Here is a 24,981-nt window from a genome sequence, read left to right as displayed (position 1 = left end):
GAAAGAAGTAATCTTACAATTGGGTATCGTAAGGAACAACTACATCAAAGTCCCATTTTTATACCTACTTCTGTTTGTAGAGGGCAAAAGATAAAGAGGAGATATGAGAAAGAAAATGCCACTGAGAGATTTTGAAGAAAGGGATATTCAGAATTTCTTTTATTCTGTTGCTACACTTGTGAGCAATAAACCATGAACAGACATAGATCTGTAGGATGTAGAATGGAGATTATTAATTTTTATTTTCATAATAATAATAATTTTTTTGAAATGTTCGTAATAATATCACATAACATCAGAATTGTTTCATCTGGCTGTTAAAATTCAATTGGGGTCAATGGCCGGTTGAACCAATTCGATGTAATAACAACATTGTTGAAAAACAATATATAGGGGGAGTTTCTTCGCTTGATCTATGAATTGGGGCACAGCCTTACTACCTCTCCCTCTTGTAGTTGGTAGTTGGTGGGGAAACGTCTTTTGCATTTTCAATGGTGGGGTAGGGGATCCCTCACCATTAGGGGACAAGAATGGATCCATTTTCTTTGTTTATGGAGGGGTGGTGGCCTCCTCCCTTCTTTCCATGTGCATCCTACATGGAGGATGACATGACTTTTTGATGATGTGGTAGGTGACATATAATCGTTAAACTCTTCGGGTGCTGATGAGGTATGATGATATGATACTACGTAAGCAGTCAAAACTTAGTGTCACCTATGACTGTACACATGTGTAGTTGACTGATCAAAGTTAAGTATACGTGATATTAAGTTAAAAAAGTTAGTTATTTGTAGTATTATTTTTAAAAAAATGAATAGTACTGTAAAATTTTCTTAATTAATTTCAAAACTTCGTTGTTCAAAGTCTTGAAGATGAAATACCGATTGAGACTTTAATTTCTTGTACGATGAATATAATATTGGGCCTAGTTCACCATTAATAATGATTCAGGCAGGAATCATCTAGTGGAGGAATGGCTTTGATTCCGCTACAAGAAAAATGAATAGCTGTTCACTGATACATTTCCCCCTCAACCCAGCAGTTAAGCTCCGAAACTGCCTCCCTCTTCCTCTCCACCACATAAAACAGTCCGAACGGTTATCTACCACTCTCTCCACATCTCCGCTCACAAAGCAACCCATTTTACTGACTAAACAAATCTCAATCTCCTCCTGTTATTAATACTAAGCAGCCATCCCCACCCCCACACTACATTCGTTTTCTCTACCCCTGCAACTCCTCTCTGGGCTCAGACAGCACCTTTTTCAGCTCTGGGGAAGCTAAAATGGCGACCCTTTTGCTCACTAGCTGCTGCAGAACCTTCCTTCTACTCTCCTGCTTCGTTTCCTTCCAGCTTTTCTTTGTTGCTGCCTTCAAGTATGACGTTGGGGAGGACTTCGGTTGGGCGATCCCTCCGGCCAACAACACCAACATGTACAACAAATGGGCATCGGAGAATCGTTTTCAGATTGGCGACACAGTCGGTGAGTTTGTCGAAAACGAAAGACGTTAATGGTTTTCCTTTTATATTAATTAATGAAGTTTTTTCGTTTTCTTTGTTTCAGTCTTCAAATACAAAGAAGATTCAGTCATGATGGTTAGAGAGGAAGGGTATGACAGCTGCAACGCGGCCAGCCCCATCCACTACTACAACGATGGAGATACCACTGTGATGCTTGATGATGCTGGCTTCTATTACTTCATCAGTGGTCTCTCAAGCCACTGTGACAAGGGGCAGAAGATGATCATCAAGGTTATGGCTCATCCAAAGCCGCCGGAGGGCTCGCCACCATCACCGGATGCAGAGAATAGTGGTGCAGTTGCATTGGATAGGGTTTCTTCTCTGGGTTTAGTCCAGTTTTGTGTTTTGATTCTAGGGTTACTCTATGTTCAGTCTTAGGCTCAGGATAACAGTTTCAAAGAATTGTTAATAATTTCCTTAGTTTCATATTTAGCTAGGTTATTTCTTCGGATGTAATTAGACTGTTTTTGCTAGGTCTGGTTTTAAAGAATAGGTCTGGTTATTTCTTCTGGTGTACTTCGTTTAATTTTTGTCTATAAACTCTCTTGTCTGTGCGTTTGGTAAACTGCAAATTTTACTACCAGTTTCTATTTTGAGAAGTCGTTTCTGAATCCCGTAAAAAACAGACTGAACATGAACACGAAGTTTATTATTTGTAAAAAGGAAAGAGAAATTGCAAACATACATCAATGGCGAAGAATCCTTATTTTCAAAATAAATACAAACGACAGTTCAGCGTCGAGAACCAGAGAAGAAATGACAGCACTCAGTTGTTGTTGAAACCAGGGTTTGAGTTGAGGAAATTCTCGACAGCCTTAACTTGGTCCGGGTTTTCATTAACAGAGGCAAATCCCAAGTTAGAAGCAGAGTTTTCTCTCACATTGTAGAGGATGCTCTTTCGAACAGTTGCCATGTTCGGACCCTTGGACAGAATCTCGAATCGAGTACGATAGAAAGTGTAGCCTACAGTCAGATATCCTCCTTCACTTACATCCACTTCCTTCACTCTCTGTTCACTGTCCAATGTCACCAACGTCTCCGTGTATTGTCTAAAAGTGTTCCCTGCAGATCATTCAATTATATTAGTTGCCGTAATCAGATTATGAGAATTCATTCAAATTATACAAGAGAAAACAGAGGGAACGATAGGATTCGTACCTGGTTTGAGGATGAGAACGATGAGAGTACCCAGACTTCCATCACCAACAATCTGAATGTCCTCGAGAGCAGTACCAGGCACGTTCTGGAAGATTTCAGCCAGCTGATGCGTGTTGGCATAGACGTCCCATACCTGTGACGCAGAGAATGGTATGTCCACAGAAATTATTTGTTCCCCTCGTATGAGACCATCAGTGCTCCTGGAGTTGCTGAGGAAGTTTTCCACAGCTTTAACTTGAGCTGGGTTTTCTTCGACTGTGGCCATAGACTCGTTGGCTGCGAATTCGTCCTTGATTTCGTACAAAATGCTCTTCCTAACAGTTGCCATGTTGGGCCCCTTGTCAAGAATCTCGAAACGAGTCCTGTAGAAAGTGTATCCCACGTCCAGAAATCCTCCTTCACTCACGTCTACTTCTTTTATCCTATCCTCTTTGTTCAATGTCACAACAGTCTCTGTATACTGTCGGAAAGCGTTCCCTGCAAGTCATCCATTAAATTAACGCTATAAGCTAGCTATGAAGAACAGTAGAGGGAGAAATAGAAAGGTTCCTCACCTGGCTTGATGATCAGGATTATGAGGGTTCCAAGACCTCCATCGCCCTCAATTATAATGTCCTCAAGAGAACCCGGAACTGTCTTGAAGATTTGAGCCAGCTGATGCGTGTCCGCATACACGTCCCACACCTCAGAAGCTGAGAAAGGAATATCAGCATCGCTCACTTGCTTTCCCTTGATCATCTTCTTCTTCTCGATCTCTCTTTCTTCTTCCTCTATTACAATGATCAGAACTTTCGATCGACTGTTTGACTTGGTGAGGAACTCAGCTGGTTAGATGATCTACTTATAGCCTTTTTCTTTTTAAACGTACCCAATGCGTCAAATCAAGGGAAACCCATTGAGACCCATAGGATTGATTTCAGAGATAGCCGCCAGGAGGCAGCGGTTTGCCGCGTGGAGAAATTGAACCTTGTCCCGTTTAATTGAAGTGGCCGTCGGTTGACGATGACCAGGCCCTAACTTGTGAAATCTAAAGCGGTCAGCATCGAGATGCTGATCAATGGTAGAAAGTGGTCCTATTTTCGCAAATGATCGTGCTAGTATTTTAGAAAGAAATTCAATTCATTAATTCAAAATCTATCCTCTCTTTCTATAATTTATTAAATTTCACTACTTTTAATTGATTCATTGGTTGAAGAGGTCTAAGAGATCCGTAGTGTTTGGATAGCATTCTTTCCAATAATCACGAACAACACTGAGATTGATGAATGACTCCAAAAGACAGCACGAAGCTTTAATTTCTTCTCTGTTTTAGTTTTAATTCGATTTATTTATAGTGTATTGCAACTTCTTCATTATCGCAGTAAAGATAACGTAGAAGTAGGGGATGATAGAAGAGAGCCACCGACTTCCTTTTCTCTTTCGGATTATTAATGGCGGAAGGTTGTTGGTTATCTCAAAGAGCAGTACTAAGAGCTCATGTTTCTGAAACATATTGCCAAATCTTCCGTTCTTCCCAATTTCTGTATGAGATTAGAACGATGGGGCTGAGGGGAACCGGAGAGCTAAGAGCTCATGTTTCTGAAACATATTGCCAAATCTTCCGTTCTTCCCAATTTCTGTATGGGATTAGAACGATGGGGTTGAGGGGAACCGGAGAGCTAAGAGCTCATGTTTCTGAAACATATTGCCAAATCTTCCGTTCTTCCCAATTTCTGTATGAGATTAGAACGATGGGGTTGAGGGGAACCGGAGAGGTTATGCATTATAGTAGGCTTTGATAATTTTTCACTGGAAAAAAAATCTTCCTCTTCTGTATTGATTTCTTATTATTTACATGGGTATATATATATATATAAAATACAAATTACAGATCCTATAATCTCTCGGAGGATAAATTACAGGAGGATTTCCTCTTGTAATCTCTGGGAGGATAACTCAGAGGAGCTCCTCTGATTTCTCGAAGGATAAATCAGGGGATTTCCTCCTCTGATTCCTTGGAATACAGCTCATGCCAACATGCTTTTCAAGATTTGTCAACAATATTTGAATGTCTTGTATGTATCGGGTGAGACGTCTTGGGTGTAGAGCATAATCTGTTTGGAAATATTACATGTATTACAGTAAAGGAGTTATTAGAGTTACAAGACACATTTTATGACCTGTATCAGTCTCTCCAGTTTGAAACTCTTGTTGCCCGAGTTGATATACAAGTCCATTTCCACGATTTACATGAATGATGAAATCGTTTGACATTGTGAAAACTGAAACCAGCTCAAGTTTCTCATACAAGGGACATCCACATACATGGATCCACATCAGAACAATATATGCAAAAAAAAAAAAAAAAAAAAACTCTAGATATCCTCTACATGGACCACAACAAAGATCCTTAATCTTACAAGATCATCATTCCTTAAATCACTCAATCCAAGGAAATTAATTAAAAAATATTAGCTCCGCACTTATCTCAATCAAAGGAAGACAACAAGGTAGATTAATTCCCTAAATCTCTCAAGGGAAAACAATCAAGATCCAAGAATCAATGACTAAATAGAGGAAGGAAAATCTCAATCAAGGAACAAAGAAGAAGAAATATCAAATCATAACTCATCCAATTTCTTAGAGCAATCACTGAGAGCTTGGTTTGATAAGTTCAGCAGAGCAATGCTTCGGTTTGGTTTTACAAGATGTATGGTCGTTCACTTGGTCTTTGTCAAACATACTAACTAGGGAGTTTTTCTCCTTGTTGTGTATGTTGATGATGTTATTATTATAGGAAGTAATTCAGAAAGTCTTAGCCCGGTGAAAGAAGACATATGTAAGGAATTCAAGACAAAAGACTTCTCAGTATTGTTTGGTCACAAAGAAAACATGTGCTTGATCTTCTTAGTGAAACAAAGATGTTGGGGTGCCATCCTGCAGACACTCTTGTGAACACTATTGTGAAATTATGTAATGGTTCTAGAGAGAAGCTCTAGACGTTGGGAAGTACCAAAATCTACTGGGAAAGTTGATATATATGACAACAACTCGACCCAACATCTCCTTTGCTGGTCAGCTTTATAGTAGATCCTTCAATACTTAAAAAAATCTCGTGGATAAAGACTCTTATATAAATGTCATGGTCATATTAATACTGAAAGATGGCTCTCTTGATGACATAAATTCTACCTCTAGTTATTGGACTTGAATTTGAAGAAACCTGTTACATTGGAAGAACAAGAAACAAAATGTATTTTAAGATGTTTTTGTTTCACCAGCTTGAGGGAGAGTATTAGAAGATAAGAAGAGGAATGATATACATGTATTTTTTTTTTTTTTATGTTTTTAGTTATTTTTCCAGCTCTTAGGTTAAAAAGCAGTTATGTAATATTTGACTTTAAGCTATTATATAAAGACTCAAAGGGAGGTTTAGGGTTTCACTTTGAACCTTAACCCTTTCTTTCATCCATCTCATCTCTCGAGCTCCTCTCTCCTCTTCTTGACTTCAAACCTTCATCTTTCGCTCTCTCATTTCTTTCTCCTTCATCACTTCTCTCACTCAAAGGTTCTTTAATATTGATAATGGAATCCTAAGATTTTACAAGTTTTTAAAAGAAAAAGGAGAGTAGATGTATATAACAAAATATACATGCCATAGGAAGGGGGAGTAAATTGCAATAGCCAGAGGGAGAACCAAAGATAAAAAATACATAATAAACTCAAGGGGAGTTTGTCACAAATCACATGCACATGCACACTTTTGCGATTGTATTCTATGCTTATGAGTGTTTCCCATCATAAAAAGAAGGTAGATTGTTGGTCTTAAGATCCCCATCGTTGGTCTAAACATGACTTAATTAATTAATATCTCAATTAGAAGCTACCTAGAATATTGTCCTTTATTTTAAGAATTATGCTCATTATTAAGCGTGCCACCCCCTCAATGAAGAAAAGGAGTAAAGGGGTAACCTTCATGCCCTTTTCTCTAATTACTTTTCCCAAACTTATCCATCCAGCAAATCTGCCAAACGTTTAGTCTTTCTAAACATTTGAGGAACGTAGGTTGACGTTTTGAAGTTGCAGCTTGGAATATGCTCATTACCGGATATAGATGACCATTGGTTGCTTTTCTACAGGAACCATAGGTGCTGCTTTGATTTCCTTTCCTATATTCTGATGAGACTGATTCACCAAACATCCTAAACAATGTCAAATTGGACCTGAACTGACGTACGTACTATTCATCATCCTGAATGAAATGGGTAATAATAACAGGTAATCGAACAATTCCATTAGCTCGTCTTCAACCTCTTACCTGATAGAGATAAAGAAGATAAGGATAAGAGAAGTTGAGATTGTCTAAACTTGTAACTCTACACTCATGTACATCCTCTTATCATTCTGTACCTATAAATAGTTGTATCAATGGAAATAATATATCGGGAAATTATTCTTTTATCTTCTTCTATATAGTATCATAGCTAAAGATCTGATTTTTTTGCCGACGATTGAAACTTGAGACTTGGCCTCCCAACACCGAGCTCAGCCTCTGGTCCCTCTTTGCAGAGCCCCGCAACTCTGTTTGTTGGAAGGTCTTTGTAGCAGAGCCCATTCCTTTGACAGACTTGCGCCACTACGTGCCCACCGCCGCTGTTGTATCCAGTACCCCCACTACCGCCGACGACTCTGTCGTCACCGCCGCAGTAGAGTCCTGAAACTCTGCAGAGTCCGTTGACGGTCCTGCAATGCCACTGTAAAGTGTCTGTAGAGCCCACCCATTGATGGTCCTACGACACCACCGCCAACACCATCGTCGCCTCCATTGAGCTTTCATTGCCCGCCTACCCTGTACAACCAGTTGTTGTCGCTTAGCTACCTCGCCAGAGTTCATCGAGCTTTCGTCGTCACCTCCGCAACAGAGTTCTGACGCTGCTGCCGCTCATCGCCGCTCTCCACCACACGCCGTCGCCGCGGCGAGGTATTTCTCCTTCTGTTGTTTGTCCTCCCACGACCTTCGGTTTAATCACCGAGGTCTGATTTAATTTCAGGAAGAGTAGAAACTCACACGTGTGATCTTCACATGTGCGAAAAAAATTAGTTTCTACTCATGGCTTTTGAAGATTCTCATATTACTATTCCCAATGCTCATGACCCACCACACCGCTGAGGGTACTCCACATCCACAACTTGGTCAAACTCATCTCTACAAATTATTTTAGCTGGAAAGCTCAGATAGAAGCTATTATTTTTGGTTATGATCTCCTCAAGTTTGTTGATGGTTCTTATTCTCTGCCGTCTGCCACAAAGATGATCAATAATCATACCGTTCCAAATCCTGAACACACTAAATGGCTTCGTTAGGATAATCTTATTTTTGGTATTCTTATTGGTACTCTCATGCCATTTATTATTCCACTTATCACTCACTCAAGTACCTCTCATGAAGCCTGCACTATTTTGGCCAGTACACTGTCAGTATCTTCTTTTATCTTCTTCTATATTACCAATTCTGATATTTAGCTCTACACTATCAATATTTATACACCTCGACTCTGAACTTGAAAGAGTAACAATGCGATTCCGAGTTGCCTTTTCTTGCACAATCCATTGGTGCAAGAAAATGCTGAAAGGATACGGAAAAATGAATAGCAGCTCAGCGATTAGGATTAAATTGACAAGGATTTTGCTGTGGAGGTCTTCTTTATTTAAATGAACAAGTTGAGACAATAGAAGCGTGAAAAATTGTTTCCCAATGCAGCAACTTGACAACTTGAAATTTTTTATTATTCCTTAAACAATTCTGTCGTTGAAACCGAGTGGTTTGACCATTAGAAATATGGATTGAGACTCAGAAGTTAACCCTATATTTCTCTGTCCAAATTAAACTGAAAGAGACAACAAAGTGACTTTCATCAAAGTGTAAAGTGGCAGAAAACAAAAAATTAGAACAACTTGATGGTGGCTAAGAATGTCCCATATGAATATAATAAACTCACATTCAAGTATTCTCAATTTCTTTTAAGTTAGGGTTAGGGTTAGGATTGTTTATTTACCTGGGATCCAAATAAAGGAATGGACCTATTCCATTCAGAGGTGGCTGGAGATAGCCCCAATAGATGACAGCGAGAATTTCGAATTTCGAACGGATAGGAACCATTCGGAAGAATTTGACATTACATAGGAGGTTGTTGGCGGCGGCTCTCCTTTGGTCTTAAAATAAGTAGAACAGATGAAACGAGCTCCTATATGATAAGGGGTCAATGCCATTTTCAGGTAAAGGTCCTGGCTGCGACCACTCCAAACTATGCATCTGCCTCAAAGCTTTTTGGTAGATATTGATAGGTTTCACGTGCATGGATAAGTTTGGAGAAATATATAAATAGATGAGCTGAGCAGATGGAGTTCCTCACCGAACAAAGCAGCTGAGGGTTCTGTTTATATCAAGAAAAGAAGCACAGAGCAAGGAGAAGAAGATGATGATAAAGGGAAAGCAAGTGAGCGATGTTGATATTCCATTCTCTGCCTCTGAGGTGTGGGACGTGTATGCAGACACGCATCAGCTGGCTCAAATCTTCAAGACAGTGCCGGGATCTCTTGAGGACATTATAACTGAGGGCGAAGGAGGTCTTGGAACCCTCATAATCCTGGTCATCAAGCCAGGTGAGGAACATTTCTATTTCCCCCTCTACTGTTCTTTATAGCTAGCTTATAGCGTTAATGGATGAATTGCAGGGAACGCTTTCCGACAGACGAGGATAGAATAAAGGAAGTAGACGTGACTGAAGGAGGGTTTCTGGACGTGGAATACACTTTCTACAGGACTCGTTTCGAGATTCTTGACAAGGGTCCCAACATGGCCACCGTTAGGAAGAGCATTTTGTGCGAAATCAAGGACGAATTCGCAGCCAACGAGTTTTTGGCCACAGTCAAAGAAAACCCAGCTCAAGTTAAAGCTGTGGAAAACTTCCTCAGCAACTCCAGGTGCACCGATGTTCTCATACGAGGGGAACAAATAATTTCTGTGGACATACCATTCTCTGAGTCACAAGTATGGGACGTCTATGCAACACATATCAGCTGGCTGAAATCTTCAAGAATGTGCCTGGTACTGCTCTCGAGGACATTCAGATTGTTGGTGATGGAAGTCTGGGTACTCTCATCGTTCTCATCCTCAAGCCAGGTGCGAATCCTATCGTTCCCTCAGTTTTCTCCTATATAATTTGAATGAATTCTCTTAATCTGATAATGGCAACTAATATAATTGAGTGATTTGCAGGGAACGCTTTCAGACAATACACGGAGACGTTGGTGACATTGGACAGTGAACAGAGAGTGAAGGAAGTGGATGTGAGTGAGGGAGGATATCTGACTGTAGGCTACACTTTCTATCGTACTCGATTCGAGATCCTGCCCAAGGGTCGGAACATGGCTACTGTTTGAAAGAGCATCCTGTACAATGTGAGAGAAGAGTCTGCTGCTAACCTGGGACTCGCCTTCGTCAACGAGAACCCAGAGCAAGTTAAAGCTGTCGAGAACTTCCTCTGTGGCTCTAGCAGTATCGGAGGCTCAAACCCTGGCTTCATCAACAACTGAGTGCTGTCACCTCTTCTCCATTCCTCGCCCTGAGAAGCCGTTTGTATTCATTTTGAGAATAAGAACTTTGCGACATTGATCGTTGTATTCCAGTATCAGAGAACTCGGCGATGTTGGTCAACCAAAATTGACAAGGATCATCAAGCAGTCAGAACACTCAATCCTTTGGAAAAGGTAACAACCGTGTATGTACTCATTGCGGAGAAAAAAGGACATTTGCAACAACGGTGTTATGAGATTATTGGCTATCCGGAGTGGTGGGATTTCTAAAAAAAAGCCCGTAAAAAGATTATTGGGAAAACTATGGTGACATCCATGGAAGATAATCAGGAGCTACCTACGACAAATGTTACCCATCCAGGTATTCTCGATAATGCATCAATTTTCTCTATAAATTCTAAGAATAGACCTTGGATTATTGATGCAGGTGCATCCGATCACATGACAAGGGATCCCAGTCAATTACAATCTATCCTACCTTCTCCACAATCTGTTATTTCAACAGCCAATGGTAGTACCTCTCCTATTACTGGGGAAGGATCTGTTATATTATCCAATAGTCTAACATTAGAAACTGTCCTTGTGTTTCCCTCTCTTGAATATAACATTTTGTTTGTTAGCCAAATTACTTCCACTCTTGCTTGTACTATAAATTTTTGGCCCTCATTTTGTGTCTTTTAGGACATTCTAACTCGGAAGATTCTTGGTTATAGTGATAGACGGGGCAAACTTTACTATTTGGAGTTGACAGAGAATGGGGGATCAAAAATCAGTCAAACAAATCAAGCTAGCAGTGAAGATAATGCTCAAACAACTGTATGGTTATGGTACCGACAATTAGGCCACCTTTCCTTCTGTTATCTTAAGAAATTGTGACCTCAAATTTTTTTAGGTTTGAATGATGTGCATTTTCATTGTGACACATGTGAATTGGTTAAGAGCCATCGTATTGCTTATTTACCGAGTTTGAATAAAATTTTCAAACCTATTGAGGTTATTCATTCTGATGTTTGGGGTCCGGCCAAGGTTCCCTCTATTTCTAGAGCTCGTTATTTTGTGGCATTTATTGATGAATGCACTGGAATGACTTGGGTATCTCTGATTATAAAAAAGAGTGATGCGTGTCTAGCATTTCAGAAATTCCACACAATGATACATACTCAATACCGAAAGCAGATTCGTGTTTTGCAATCTGACAATGGTATTGAGTTTGTTAATGCTTATCTTGAAAATTTTCTAACCAATCATGGAATTCGTCATCGGACCTCTTGCACCTATACTCTCCAACAGAATGGATTGACAGAAAGAAAGAATAGACAACTTTTGGAAGTAGTGCGTGCCTCTCTCTTTGGCATGAACATGCCTCGATTTTATTGGGGCGAAGCTGTCAAATATGCTGCCTACCTCATCAATCGAACACTTTCTAGAGTACTAGATTTTCAAACTCCTCTACGCAAGCTGGAATCCCTGATTTCAATTCCCCATCATCCGAATCGTGAACCCCGAATTTTTGGGTGTACCGCATATGTTCATATCCCAAAGATCTTGCGAAATAAACTTGATCCATGTACCAAGCGATGTGTATTTGTTGGCTACTCTGAATTTCAAAAAGGATATCGGTGTTATGATCCATACACCAAAAAGCTCCATGTGACTCTAGATATCTCCTTCCATGAATCAATACCTTATTATTCAGGGGAGTTTCTTGGACAACTCTTCAGGGGGAGAGTTCAAGTGAAGAGAATGTTCCACAAGAAAATAGCGGAGGTGTTGAGTTTATTGAGTTAGAAGCGGTGAATGAATTTTTCAAGTGTCATGATGTGCAACAAGACTGTGATTCAGTAGTTTCTTTTGAAGAACCCTCAGAGTTGCTCCCGTCTGCACCAACAACTGAAGAATCAACCCGGAATGTTCCTCCTCAGGTAAATTCGAATCCTATGTTTGATGAGTCTAATGAAACATGTCTTCCTACAGAAAATATACACCCTAGATATCCACAAAGATTGAATAGGGGAGTTCAAAAAAAATAGTATGAACCTGATCTTGAAGCCAAGACCAAATACTCAATCAATAACTATGTGTCATCCCATAGGTTGACTAAATCGTATGCATTTACTGTTGATCAATTATCCAGGGTTTCTATTCCTAGTAATGTGCAGGATGCATTAGCTGATCCAAAATGGAAAAAGGTGATGAACGAAGAGATGGAGGCTCTACAAAAAAATACCAATTGGGAACTTGTTCCCCAACCTAAAGGAGTAAAAACAATTGGATGTCGATGGGTGTTCACATTGAAACTCAACCTAAAGCTCGGCTAGTTGTAAAGGGATATACGCAAAGGTATGGGATAGACAGAGAAACTAAAAACAATAACAGAGATTCAAAGAATGATTTTTCGATGATGTATTCTTCTCTTTCTACAGGACTTGTTTCGAGATTCTTGACAAGGGTCCCAACATGGCCACCATTAGGAAGAGCATTTTGTACGAAATCAAGGACGAATTCACAGCCAACGAGTCTTTGGCCACAGTCGAAGAAAACCCAACTCAAGTTAAAGCTGTGGAAAACTTCCTCAGCAACTCCAGGAGCACAGATGGTCTCATACGAGGGGAACAAATAATTTATGTGGACATACCATTCTCTGCGTCGTAGGTATGGGACGTCTATGCCAACAGGCATCAGCTGGCTGAAATCTTCAAGAATGTGCCTGGTTCTGCTCTCGAGGACATTTAGATTGTTGGTGATGGAAGTCTAGGTACTCTCATAATTCTCAGACTGTAGGCTACGCTTTCTATCATACTTGATTCGAGATTCTGCCCAAGAGTCGAACAAGGCTACTGTTAGAAAGAGCATCCTGTACAATGTGAGAGAAGAGTTTGTTGGACTCGCCTCCGTCAACGAGAACCCAAACCAAGTTAAAGCTGTCGAGAACTTCCTCGGTGGCTCTAGCAGTATCGGAGGCTCAAACCCTGGCTTCATCAACAACTGAGTGCTGTCACCTCTTCTCCGTTCCTCGTCCCACAAAGCTGTTTGTATTCATTTTGAGAATAAGGACTTTGAAACATTGATCGTTGTATGCATTACTCATTCTTTCTTTTTCCCAATAATAAATATGAAGTTAATTCTCTCAAATGAAGCACTCATGAACCGTTAGCAAGGGCTCTAGGGTTGATGAGCTAATAAGAGACCTCGATGGGAGGATCCTAGTGAAGTTTCAACATTCATAGTCGAGGGCATTGGATTTTTATTGTCCGCTTTTCACTCATTGGGTGGGCTTTGTACTAAGGACTTGCAGGTGAAGATGGACAATTCAAGCCTACACCCACCATCACATACCTATTGATCGAATGGAAGCAACTTGAGGACTCCCGAAGTAACTCGTTCACGAACAAAATGACAATCTATCTCAATATATTTAGTATGCTCATGAAAAGTGGAATTAGAAACAATATGTATCACAACTTGATTGTCGCAATATAGCAACGCAGGAGATCCAACCTTGACTTGAAAATCTTGAAGAAGTTGCTGCAACCAAATAAGTTCACTGGTAGTAGAATAAAGAGCTCTATATTCAGCCTCTGCGGAGGAGCGAGAGATGGTGGTCTGCTTTTTGGCCTTCCAAGAGACTAAAGAATCACCAATAAAGATGCAAAAAAACTGTAGTAGATCGGCGAGAATCAAGACATGATCCCCAATCAGCATCAAAAAATGCCTTCAAATGAACTGAAGCACAAGCATTAGAGTAAGCTCTCAGTTGCAAGGAATAAGTAGATGAAAATAACAACCCTTGACCAGGACTGTTCTTGAGATAACGAAGTAGGTGATGCACTGCCTTGAGATGAGGAAGGCGGGGTTGAGCTACGAATTGTGTGAGCTTGTGAACCGCGAAAGTAATATCGGGGCGAGATAAAGTAAGATAAAGAAGTTTCCCAACAAGCTGACTATAGTGTGTTAAATCAGGAAGCAGGTCACCTTCAGTGGCAGTGAAACAAAGCTTTAGATCCATTGGAACAGTAGTTGGTTAACAAGCCAAGTAACCTGTGTCTTCAAGTAATTGTAAGGTGTAATGGTGTTGAGAAAGCACAATACCTTGCTTGGACTGAGCAATCTCAAGACCAAGGAAGTGTTTGAGATAACCAAGATCCTTTAGCTTAAACTGAATATGCAGAAACTGTTTGAGCTCAGCAATAGCATGAGATGAAGGACCAGTAAGGATGATATTGTTGAAACCAGTGCGCTAAAAGGCTTGAACCTGGGAGGAAAGTATCCGCACGGATCTTATACAATGACTGGCCCAAGTTCAATATCTCAACACTCCCCGCACGGGATAACCCGTGGACAAATTCACCGAAAAAACCCGGGACAAATTCGGTGGGAGCGGGATTCAAACTCGGGACCAACCTACTATGATACCATGTTGAAACTAGTGTGCTAAAAGGCTCGAACCTGGGAGGAAAGCATCCACATGGATCTTATACAAGGACTGGCCTGAGTTCAATATCTCAATAGATATCATCCACATAAACCAATAGTGCAACAAAGGAGGATCCATGACCTTTTGTGAAGAGAGAGTAAACAGATTTCGATTGAAGAAAGCCAAAATTGATCAAAACTTGAGAAAATTTGGAATACCATTGTTGCAAAGCTTGTTTGAGACCATAAAGTGACTTGTGAAGCTTGAAAACTAATTTGCTGTGAGCTGAAGATGACTCCCCCTGTTGAAGATAGCCAAGAGGGAGATCCATATAGATTTCCTCAAAAAGATCACCGTTTAAAAAAGCGTTATTGACATCAAGCCGAGCTAGATGCCAATTATGGGAGGCAGCAAGAGAAATAAGAACCTTCACAGTTACTAATTTGGCCACTGGAGAAAAAGTGTAAACAAAATTTAGACCTTCTTGTTGTGTATAGACTTGAGCTACCAAACGAGCCTTATACTGCTCACTAGAACCATATGCTTTAAGCTTGATTTTATAAATCCATTTGCAACCAATGGTATGCTTATCAGGAGGCAGAGAAGTGACGGTCTAGGTGTTGTTTGCTTCCAGAGCTTTAAACTCGTCGCGCATAGCCAACATCTATTCAGGGCCCTTCACTGCTTGGTGATAGTATTGAGGTTTAACCTGAAAAGATACACTGAGCGCAAACTGTCTATGCGAATAAAAAAGGGCATGGTAAGAGATGTAGTTAGAGATCGGATAAGACGTAGAAGGTGAAGCAGATGGAGAAGAACCAACAAGTAAATTGCAGTGATAATCCTATAAGTAATGATGTGGATGAGTCTTCTTGGTAGATTTTTGAAGAATAGCACCATCAGATGTGAAAGGAACAAGAGGTGGAATATCATCAACTGGAACATCAGAAGTAACTGAGGAATCATGAATATGTGAAGAATCCAATTCTAGAAGAGAATGAGCTTGTATGTAGGAGTGGGGCAGAACCAAATCAGGAAAGGAATCAGTAACTTGATCTGAACTTGTAATAGTATGAAAGGGGAAAACTTCCTCATGGAACACTGCATCTCTTGAAATAAAAACTTGTTTGGTCTCCACATCATAGAATTTATAACCTTTCACACCAGCTGGATAACCAAGAAACACACAAACCCAAGCACGAGGGTGAAACTTGGTTCGATGAGCAGCTAAGGTGGAAACAAAAGCTAAGCAGCCAAAGACTCAAAAAAGGGGATAATCAGGAGTTGTGTTGTATAGCAAATGAAAAGGTGTGTTGTGTCACAAGAGTGGAGGAGTTCTGTTAATCAAGAAACGCGCAGTAAGAATACAATCTGTCCAAAAAGAGACCAAAATTTGGGTTTGAAAAAATAATGACCGAGCCACATTCAAGAGGTGTTGATGTTTTCTTTCCACAACCGAGTTTTGCTGAGGCCTTTCAACACATGAAAACTGATGCAAAACTCCTCGATCATGAAAAAACTCAACAAAAGATAACTCAAGGGCATTATCAGATCGAAAAACCTTGATTTTGGCATTAAGCTGAGTAAAAACCATATTAAAAAAACTTCGGTATCACAGAAACAACATCAGATTTAGTCTTCAATAGATAAATCTAAGTAAATCTAGTACAATCATCAACAAGAGTTAAGAAAAAACGATGACCAATATACGAAACAATTTGATATGGTCCCCAAATATCACCTGTAAGAGAGTAAAATTTTTTGAATGACTATACAAGGATACGATTGTTCTGCTCACAACAACTTTCTTTCCTGCAAAATTATCCTTTTAACTTCAATCAGCGAAAATATTCGATGGCAGAAGTTTTATTTTTTTCTTGCAGTGAAATTTATTATTCCACCCTTATACAAGACAATAACCTCATTTATATTAAATCTCTTCAATTCCTCTTGCATTTATTGACATTTCTAGTTCTTCCATTGCTTCACATACTTTGGTGTAAATTTAACTTTCTTTGAGTTGATTCTTGAATGTTACTTTGGTCGTTGCAATAAAAACCATATTTTACCTTCAACAGCTAAATAATTACAATTAAAGAAAATCATCCTACCTTGAAGCAAGTAATTAGGAATTACACAATTAAACTTACAATAGTAGAAAATTTGAGATGATAAAATGTATAATTTAATGATGAATCTTCTATTTTCTCTTTAAAGGAAATCTAAAATTTTTAAATTAATGAAAAAATAATAAATTTGTTGTTAAATGATTTGGCCATGAAGCTTTTAAAGACGAATATTTTAGATTTGCAGGTAAAACTTATGAAAAATGCCTGATATAATAGTGTAGCACGTTATAACAATGAAATGAATATGTGATCATTAAAAACTCCTCTCCATATAATTTTTTAGGTCGAATATCATAATTTTTACCGATAAAATTGATTTTGTCTCGAACAATTTCATTGCCAATCTACAATTTGGAGTAAAATTTTCTAGCAATTAGCAGAGAGCAAAAAAAAAAAAAAAAAAAAAAAAAGATTTTAAACCCTAAACCCTAAATCACTCCAGATTTTTAGAGTAGCTTTCAATGTATTCTGAATCGCAATTAACAACTAAGGTTGAATTTTATACTCCATTACCTCTTTTCTTTATTATTGCTTTCCGAAATGGGTAGCCTTCAGAATCCTACCACCTACCAGATTGGTTCATTTGTCATGCATAAAAACTGAATCATGCTAAACTAAACTATAGATAACTAAACTACCATAATCTGGTCTCATAATGCAGAAAATCCAGCTCATATGGACCCAACTTCGCAATATGATGGATGGAAGCAGAAAATCCAGATCGTCTTCATCCCATCAGAAAATCCAGTTTAGCAGAGAAGGAATTACAGGAATAACGTGCCTCTTCATCCCATCAAAAGATCACGATAAGGATTTTGTAGTTAATGCATTTCAGGTTAACTAGATCGCTTTTCACAGACCAGAATACGATGCGGACATGCCACCACCCTCTCATGCAGATGCCGGAAAGAAAGAAGAAAGACCAGAAGAACATGTTACACTCCATGGAGAACACGTCCAGAGGGGTTTAAATATCGACACCAAGGCTCTGAGTGATCAGAAGGTTCGGTGATAATGGCTCTTATTCTCCATTTTTCCACCATTCCTGGCCACACAACCTCCTTTCCACCCAGAATACTGACGGCTCCTCGTTACAGAACTTCCAGGCGCATTTCATGTACCCTAACGACGCAGTCATCGGACCTGACGGTCGATCGAAGAACGGCGAATTACGCACCAACAGTCGCAAACAACGACTTCATCCAATCGTTATCGAGCAACTTCGAGGGAGAGAAGTACAGGAGCAGAGTGGAGGAGCTGACAGATTACACGAAGCGTCTGCTAGAATCGGAGAAGGATCAAGTCACTCTGCTCCAGCTAGTTGACACCCTTGAACGTTTAGGTCTGGGCTATCTCTTCCGAGACAAGATCAATGGAGTTCTACGTGCAATACTCAGCAGCTATAATGGTGGAACGAAGACAGACCTGGATCTTTACTCCACGGCCCTCCTAGTTCGTCTCTCCAGACAAAATGGGATCATGGTAGAGGAAGGTATGGTATCAGCCAGTTCTACTTAACCAGTTAAACTGTAAAGTCGACACTGACATTTGTGTGGAAATAGATGTGTTTAGCAGATTCATGGACGAGAAGGGAAATTTCAAGGCAAACCTGTGCAGAGACACGAAAGGAAATCTAAGCTTGTATGATGCCTCTTTTCTTGCTTTAGAAGGGGACCGATATTAGATGAAGCTAGAGCTTTCTCAACGAAGAACCTCAAAGACAATCTCAAAGGCAGCCTGCAAGAAGAGCTCAAAAACAAAGTAGTGCATGCACTGGAGTCTCCCTTCCACTGGAGTGTTACAAGCTTTGAGGCAAGATGGTTCATAGAGGCATATGGGAAATCAGAGGACATGAATCCCAAGTTACTTGAACTAGACAAGTTAGCCTACAACATGCGGCAAGCCCAATACCAAATCGAGCTTAAAGCAGCATCCAGGTAAAGCTCAATTTACCTTGAACTGAACCACACTTTTAGTTATAAGATCTTATCCGATAACTATATGAGACGGAGCCACAACAATCCATTCATATAACACTCACTTAACCTTGATTCTATCTCATGTTGAAATGTGGCAACTACATATTTTTCTACTTTTCACAAACTATTATTAATTCTTGATTCAAGAAAAAAATTATTTTTGGCCAAAACCATTCAGCAAAACATAAAATTTGTTTACTTGTTTGTCCAGGTGGTGGACTAATACTACCATTCCACATAAGTTGAGCTTTTCAAGAGATCGATTGGCTGAATGTTTCTTAGGGGGGCTTGCCATGACTCATTTACCTGAATATGGCTATACTCGATTCATATTGACGCAGGTTAATCAGCTCACAACCACCATTGATGACACTTACGATCTATACGGATCAATAGAGGAACTAGAGCGATTTACAGATGTCATTGAAAGGTAGGTTCATCCTTCATTTTGAGGTACTTGCAGTTTAAACCCAATCCATTCATGCTCTGAGACTCTCATGGGGTTTTACCAGATGGGATATAAATGCCATTGACAAGCTTCTGCCGTACATGAAGATGATTTGCTTTGCCCTCTTCAACAGTGCCAATGAATTGGCATATACAAGTCTTAAAGAGCAAGGATGGAACATTGTGCCTTGTCTTAGCAAATTGGTATCAAACCCAATGTCTCTTCCTCAAGTTTTATATATTAAGAATGTTTTATATTTGGTGTGAAATGGCATCTCAGCCGTCCAATCGCTGATACAGTGTTTCACATATTTGGCACCAAATAGCTTTTTGTATTGGATCAGCCCTCATCGAAGCCTTATCTAATCTTTAACTTTATGGTTATGTAGTGGGCAGATCTATGCAAAGCATACCTGAAAGAGGCAAATGGTACAACGAAGGGTACATACCTACACTCGATGAATATATTGAGAATGCTGTGACGTCGATACCAGGGTCGGTGATTTTAGGCAATGCTTACTTCTCACTAAAATCAAATATAACAGATAAAACATTACGAAGTTTGGTTAACCTACCAGAAGTAATCAAATGGTCATCAATGATCTTTCGACTCTGCGACAATTTAGGAACTTCAACGGTGGTCCCTTATTTACCTCTTAAACTTATTTTTTTTATATGTTATTTTCTTTACTGATAGTAATCTATCCAAGTTGCAGGAAGAAATGTCAAGAGGTGATGTTGTCAAGTCAATCAAGTGCTCCATGCGTGACAATGGAAGTACAGAGGACATTGCTCGCCAACATATAAGGAACTTGATTAGTGATGCATGGAAGAAGATAAATAAAGATCTGATTCTTGAATCTCCTTTCCCTCGAGATTTGGTTGATGCTGCGTTAGCTCTTGGGAGAATGTCACATGCGTACTACTACAGAGGAGATAATGGCTTTGGTGGATCCCGTAAGGAAACTTTCGACTTTTTTAACAAATTATTGGTTCAACCCATCCCTCTGGATCACTGAGCTCGTCACAAAGACTGGAGAATGTAGCATAAGCAAAAACAGAGTTTTCTATACCATTTACTGTTACACATCCTTCATTTGATTGTTTGGACGTATAAAGAAATTGAATGTTGAATGTTTGAGAAGTCTTCTTCATGCTATTATTAAAGTATGTTTTTCATACCTTATAATAAACAAAAAACATGAATGAAACTAGTCTGATTACAAACAACCATTTGTACTGTCCAAGCTTAATATTCACTAATACACCAAGGGCCTTATGTTTGTCATACCTTATAATAAACAAAAAACATGAATGAAACTAGTCTGATTACAAACAGCCATTTGTACTATCTAGGCCGAATATTCACTAATACACCAAGGGCCTCCTATTAGTGATACATCATCTAGCAGTTTTTCTACATAATAGGTGGTCCATTTTATCTCAAGAATGAAGCACTTAAAACTAGCAACACTATCACTAATATAAGAACCTGGATTAGTACATGGGGCATATCAGATCTCCGTCGATCATCTTGCATCAAAATCATGCTTCAATTTTCTACCTATTAGCAATACAAAGTTGGAGAGAAACAAGTTCTCTCAACAACTTGTGGAATTGGCAAGAGCAATTGGTTTTTTATTGGGCTTGATGCCAATTGCTAAGTACACATCATAACTGAGATGAAAGTTTGAAGTAATAAATCGGATCTTGTGACTATGAATAAGGATGACTTACATCAATTTTCTTAACAATATTCACAGAAATCATCTACTTCTTCCTTCCAAAGCACCAAATCCTGCATCTACTTAATTCTTCAACTAATATAGCCACTCTTGCTCAAACATGTATGTCAACCTTTTTTACATCATCTTCTCCTTCTTGAGCCATTGATTCAAAAGATATAACTCATATGCCAATTATTCCATCTTTGTTTTCTATATTGTCATATAGTAAGAATCTTGGTCATGTGACTTTAACAACTAATATTCATCCACTATAGTTGGTGTTGGTTCACTTTCCACTTCTTCTTTGTATCTTTGTGATGTGCTATATATTCCTAAATTTCCTATTAATCTTTTTAATGTTAGTAAACTTACTCAAAGTTTAAACTACTCAAAGTTTGTGCCAACTCTTTCACTTTGGATAACTGATTCTAGCTCTTCCATGCATATTTTTGGAAACATTGGAAATCTCTCAACCTTGTCTCCTTGTCCCACTAACCAATTTGCTTCTATTAATGACTACTCACAAACACAAATCAAGGCATAGGTTCTTCTACACTCTCCTCATCTTTACCTATCTCTAATGTTCTCTTTGTTCCTCAATTTCCATTGGCTTTTATGTCAAAATAGTCAAATTACTATAAAGCTTGGTAGTTCATAATTTCTTTTTCCACTCATTGTCTTTTGGGAGAACCTAACCAAACGAGTGATGGTGGAGGTTGTTAAGAATTAGACACCCTAATTCCAAACTAACAAGATAATAAACGCAGAAGAAAAAAATAATCACGAAAAAATACAACAAGATTTATACAGATTCGCTTCCTGGTGAGACTACGTCCTGTCTTCTGTTGCTACAGTAACCACTATGAAGATGAAATATTTTACAAGAGTGATCACACACACTTATAGGTGTTGTTTTTCTCTAACCTCTCTCGACCGCAACTGATGCTCCTCGGGTGATAAAACCCTAATAGTAGCGCCCCAAATATAAAGATGAAACTAGGTCAACCGTGATACAGGAGTAAAAGTCCCAAACTACCCTTAATGAAGTAGCAGTTAATATATTGTGAACTTGACGGGGGCTTTCTACCCCCCTTCCAACCCCCATGGAAACCTTACCGCAAAGGTCGATCCGTGTACCGATTCAGTGTAGGGCATCAATTAAGCTCCACATTTTAATAATCTCCCTCTTGGAGACTAATCCATCTTCAATATCTCCTCAACAACAACAAATTCTCAATCCTTAGAGAGAAGTCCAACTAAAGTTTCATACAACTTCAGTTTCTCAATCATAAGAGTCATTGTTAACATATTAGTCAGATTCTAACTCCCTTGAATCTTCTCAAGTGCTTAGACTCCATCCTCCAGAGCCGATATGATGAAGTGATAACGCATCTGTATGTGCTTTGTTCTGACTTGATAAACAAGATTCTTTGTTAAATGAATAACACTCTAACTATCACAATACAACACATTCATCCCATGCTTGAGACCTACTTCTTCCCAAAAATACTACAACCATACCATCTCTTTTTCAGTTTCAGTCACATCGACATATTTTGCCTCAGTAGTGTAAAAAACAACTATTTTCTGCAACTTAGAGACCCAAATAACTACTGTACCACCCAATGTGTATACATATCCAGTGGTACTCTTCCTGCCGTTAATGTCTCCAACCTTGTCAGCATCTACATAACCCTGTAACCCCAAGTCTAACTTTCTGAAACATAAGGCTGAGTCTGTAGTGCTTCTCAAATACCTGAGAATCCACTTCACTGCTTCCCAATGTTGTTTACCTGGATTGCTCATATATCTGCTCACAACTCCCACTGCATGAGCTATGTGTGGTCTAGTGCACACCATACCATACATGAGATTGCCAATAGCAGAAGCATAAGGCACATTGGCCATGTGGGCTTGCTCCTACTTTGTAGAAGGTGACTGCTCCTTAGATAGCTAAAGTAACTAGCCAAAGGAGTACTTACTGGTTTTGCATTATTCATGTTGAATCTACTCAGCACCTTCTTCATATATTCTTCTTGTGACAATTTCGATGTCCCAAGTAATCCTCATCCCAAGCATTTTTTTTTGTAGTACCCAAATCCTTATTGCAAACTTCTTGGACAACTCCCTCTTTAACTTATCCATTTTTTATTTGCAAGCACCTACTATAAACATGTCATCAACATATAATAATAGAATGATGTAGGAGTCATCAAACTTCTTCACATAACAACAATGATCTGCTTGGCACCTCATGAAATCATTACTACTCACAAAGGTGTCAAACTTCTTATACCATTGTCTTGGAGCTTGTCTAGGACCATACAAGTTTTTTTGAAGTTTGCACACCATTTTCTTCTTTCCTTGTGCTTTGAAAACTGTAGTTGCATCATGTAAACTTCTTCCTCCAAATCACCATGACGAAAGACTATTTTTACATTCAACTGCTCTAAGTGCAAGTCTTCATTTGCCACTAGTCCAAGCATTGTTTTAATAGTAGTTAATTAGGGTTACATAATCCATATTTATACTAAACCCTAGAGGTATTTGTGTAGGAAAGACACAAATACCACTGTACAATAATACCCCCAACCTTATGTATGAGCCATATACTCAACAATCTCCACCTTGGCGAATATTCACCCCTTAAGAAATAGAAAGCATAACTTAGGACTCCACCTGGAACAATAGGTTGGGGCCGTCTCTCATCTAGAAATTGGAGACATTTATCAAGTCAAAGCAATGCTTGAACTTATCTGTAATAACAGATTTTGTCAACATGTCTGCTGCATTATCAGAAGTGTGAATTTTTTCAAGCAGTAGTTCACATGATGAAACCAATTCCCTGATCTTGTGAAACCTCACATCTATGTGTTTGGTCCTTGCATGATACACCTGGTTCTTTTCCAAATAAATGACACTCTGACTGTCACAAGACATTTGAACTCCACCTTGCTGGACACCAAGCTCCTTGACCAACCTTGTAGGCAACAAAGCCTCCTTGGCAGCCTCAACTACTGCCATATACTCTGACTTAGTAGTAGATAGTGCAACTATACACTGTACCATGGACTTTCAACAAATAGGTCCTCCCAAAAAAGTAAATACACAACCTGTGGTAGACCTCCTGTCATCCAAGTCCCCTGCATAGTCTGCATCCACATATCCCACAACTACAGGAACACTCTGTTGTCTGCTGAACATGATGCCATAGTCTGTAGTACCCCTCAAGTATCTGAAAATCCACTTGACTGCATCCCAATGCTGTCGACCCAGATTTGCAAGGAACTTGCTAACCACGCTGACAACTTGTCCCAAATCTGGTCTTGTACAAACCATAGCATACATCAAACACCCCACTGCACTGGCATATGGGACCTTTGAAAGTCATGAACTTCATCATCTGTCTTTGGGCACTGAGCGAAAGATAATAAAAAATGATTCGCCAAAGGTGTACTTACTGGTTTTGCATTACCCATGCTGAACCTTTCCAACACCTTCTAAACATAGCTATGCTGAGATAGCCATAATCTCTTGGAAGCTCTGTCCGTGCGAATCTCCATCCCAAGAATCTTCTTGGCCGCACCTAAATCCTTAATGTCAAATTCTCTGTTCAACAAAGTCGTCAACTTGTTCACCTCACTCATACTCTTTGCAGCAAAAAAACATATTTTCCACATAAAGTTGCAGAAAAATAAAAAAATCATCATCAAGGCTTTTCATATAAACACAACAATCATACTCACATCTTTTGTAGCCAATCCGGATCATGTAAGAATCAAATCGCTTGTACCACTGCCTCAAAGACTGCTTCAACCCATAAAGTGATTTCTTTAAATTACAGACCAAATGTTCCTATCCAGGGTGACTAAACCCATCTAGTTGCACCATGTAAATCTATTCCTCCATGTCAGCATGAAGGAAAGCTATCTTTACAGCCATTTGCTCCAACTGCATGTTTGAATGTGCTACTAACGCCAACATTGTCCTGATGGAGGTGTGTTTGACAATAGGGGAGAAGACCTCATCA

At 39.3% G+C, this 24,981-nt stretch overlaps 3 protein-coding genes across 3 annotated transcripts; 2 read left to right on the top strand and 1 right to left on the bottom strand.

Moving 5' to 3' along the window:
* Positions 1 to 1,285: 1,285 nt before the first annotated feature.
* LOC137966372 (early nodulin-like protein 21) lies at positions 1,286 to 1,900 on the top strand. Its single transcript, XM_068812958.1, has 2 exons — positions 1,286 to 1,484; positions 1,566 to 1,900. Exons 1-2 carry the CDS (start codon positions 1,286 to 1,288, stop codon positions 1,898 to 1,900), a joined length of 534 nt encoding a protein of 177 aa, XP_068669059.1.
* Positions 1,901 to 2,288: 388 nt separating this feature from the next.
* LOC137966371 (uncharacterized) lies at positions 2,289 to 3,418 on the bottom strand. Its single transcript, XM_068812957.1, has 3 exons — positions 3,235 to 3,418; positions 2,681 to 3,157; positions 2,289 to 2,584 (listed from the first exon to the last, which is right to left on the bottom strand). The coding sequence occupies exons 1-3, from the start codon at positions 3,416 to 3,418 to the stop codon at positions 2,289 to 2,291; spliced, it is 957 nt and encodes a 318-aa protein (XP_068669058.1).
* Positions 3,419 to 17,812: 14,394 nt separating this feature from the next.
* Positions 17,813 to 20,243, top strand: LOC137966370 (alpha-terpineol synthase, chloroplastic-like). Its single transcript, XM_068812956.1, has 7 exons — positions 17,813 to 18,290; positions 18,361 to 18,409; positions 18,466 to 18,735; positions 18,989 to 19,207; positions 19,290 to 19,414; positions 19,614 to 19,804; positions 19,941 to 20,243. The coding sequence occupies exons 1-7, from the start codon at positions 17,813 to 17,815 to the stop codon at positions 20,241 to 20,243; spliced, it is 1,635 nt and encodes a 544-aa protein (XP_068669057.1).
* The last annotated feature ends 4,738 nt before the right edge of the window (positions 20,244 to 24,981 follow it).

This window comes from Aristolochia californica, unplaced genomic scaffold, assembly GCF_029961685.1.
Source record: "Aristolochia californica isolate CCGP_79_NKW_82.1479 unplaced genomic scaffold, dmAriCali1.0.hap1 SCAF_5, whole genome shotgun sequence".
Classification (NCBI taxonomy): domain Eukaryota; kingdom Viridiplantae; phylum Streptophyta; class Magnoliopsida; order Piperales; family Aristolochiaceae; genus Aristolochia; species Aristolochia californica.
Note: the sequence above shows the minus strand (reverse complement) of the source record. Positions and strands in the feature narration are given on the sequence as shown.

Excerpts from the sequence above, each read along its gene's own strand:
- LOC137966372 (XM_068812958.1), top strand. The coding sequence starts at position 1,286 with ATGGCGACCCTTTTGCTCACTAGCTGCTGCAGAACCTTCCTTCTACTC. Across the intron at positions 1,485-1,565 it reads TCAGATTGGCGACACAGTCG|TCTTCAAATACAAAGAAGAT; the intron begins GTGAGTTTGTCG and ends TCTTTGTTTCAG.
- LOC137966370 (XM_068812956.1), top strand. The coding sequence starts at position 17,813 with ATGGCTCTTATTCTCCATTTTTCCACCATTCCTGGCCACACAACCTCC. Across the intron at positions 19,208-19,289 it reads TTTACAGATGTCATTGAAAG|ATGGGATATAAATGCCATTG; the intron begins GTAGGTTCATCC and ends GGGTTTTACCAG. Across the intron at positions 19,805-19,940 it reads GTTTGGTTAACCTACCAGAA|GAAGAAATGTCAAGAGGTGA; the intron begins GTAATCAAATGG and ends TCCAAGTTGCAG.
- LOC137966371 (XM_068812957.1), bottom strand. The coding sequence starts at position 3,418 with ATGATCAAGGGAAAGCAAGTGAGCGATGCTGATATTCCTTTCTCAGCT. Across the intron at positions 3,158-3,234 it reads AATCCTGATCATCAAGCCAG|GGAACGCTTTCCGACAGTAT; the intron begins GTGAGGAACCTT and ends GATGACTTGCAG. Across the intron at positions 2,585-2,680 it reads CGTTCTCATCCTCAAACCAG|GGAACACTTTTAGACAATAC; the intron begins GTACGAATCCTA and ends AATGATCTGCAG.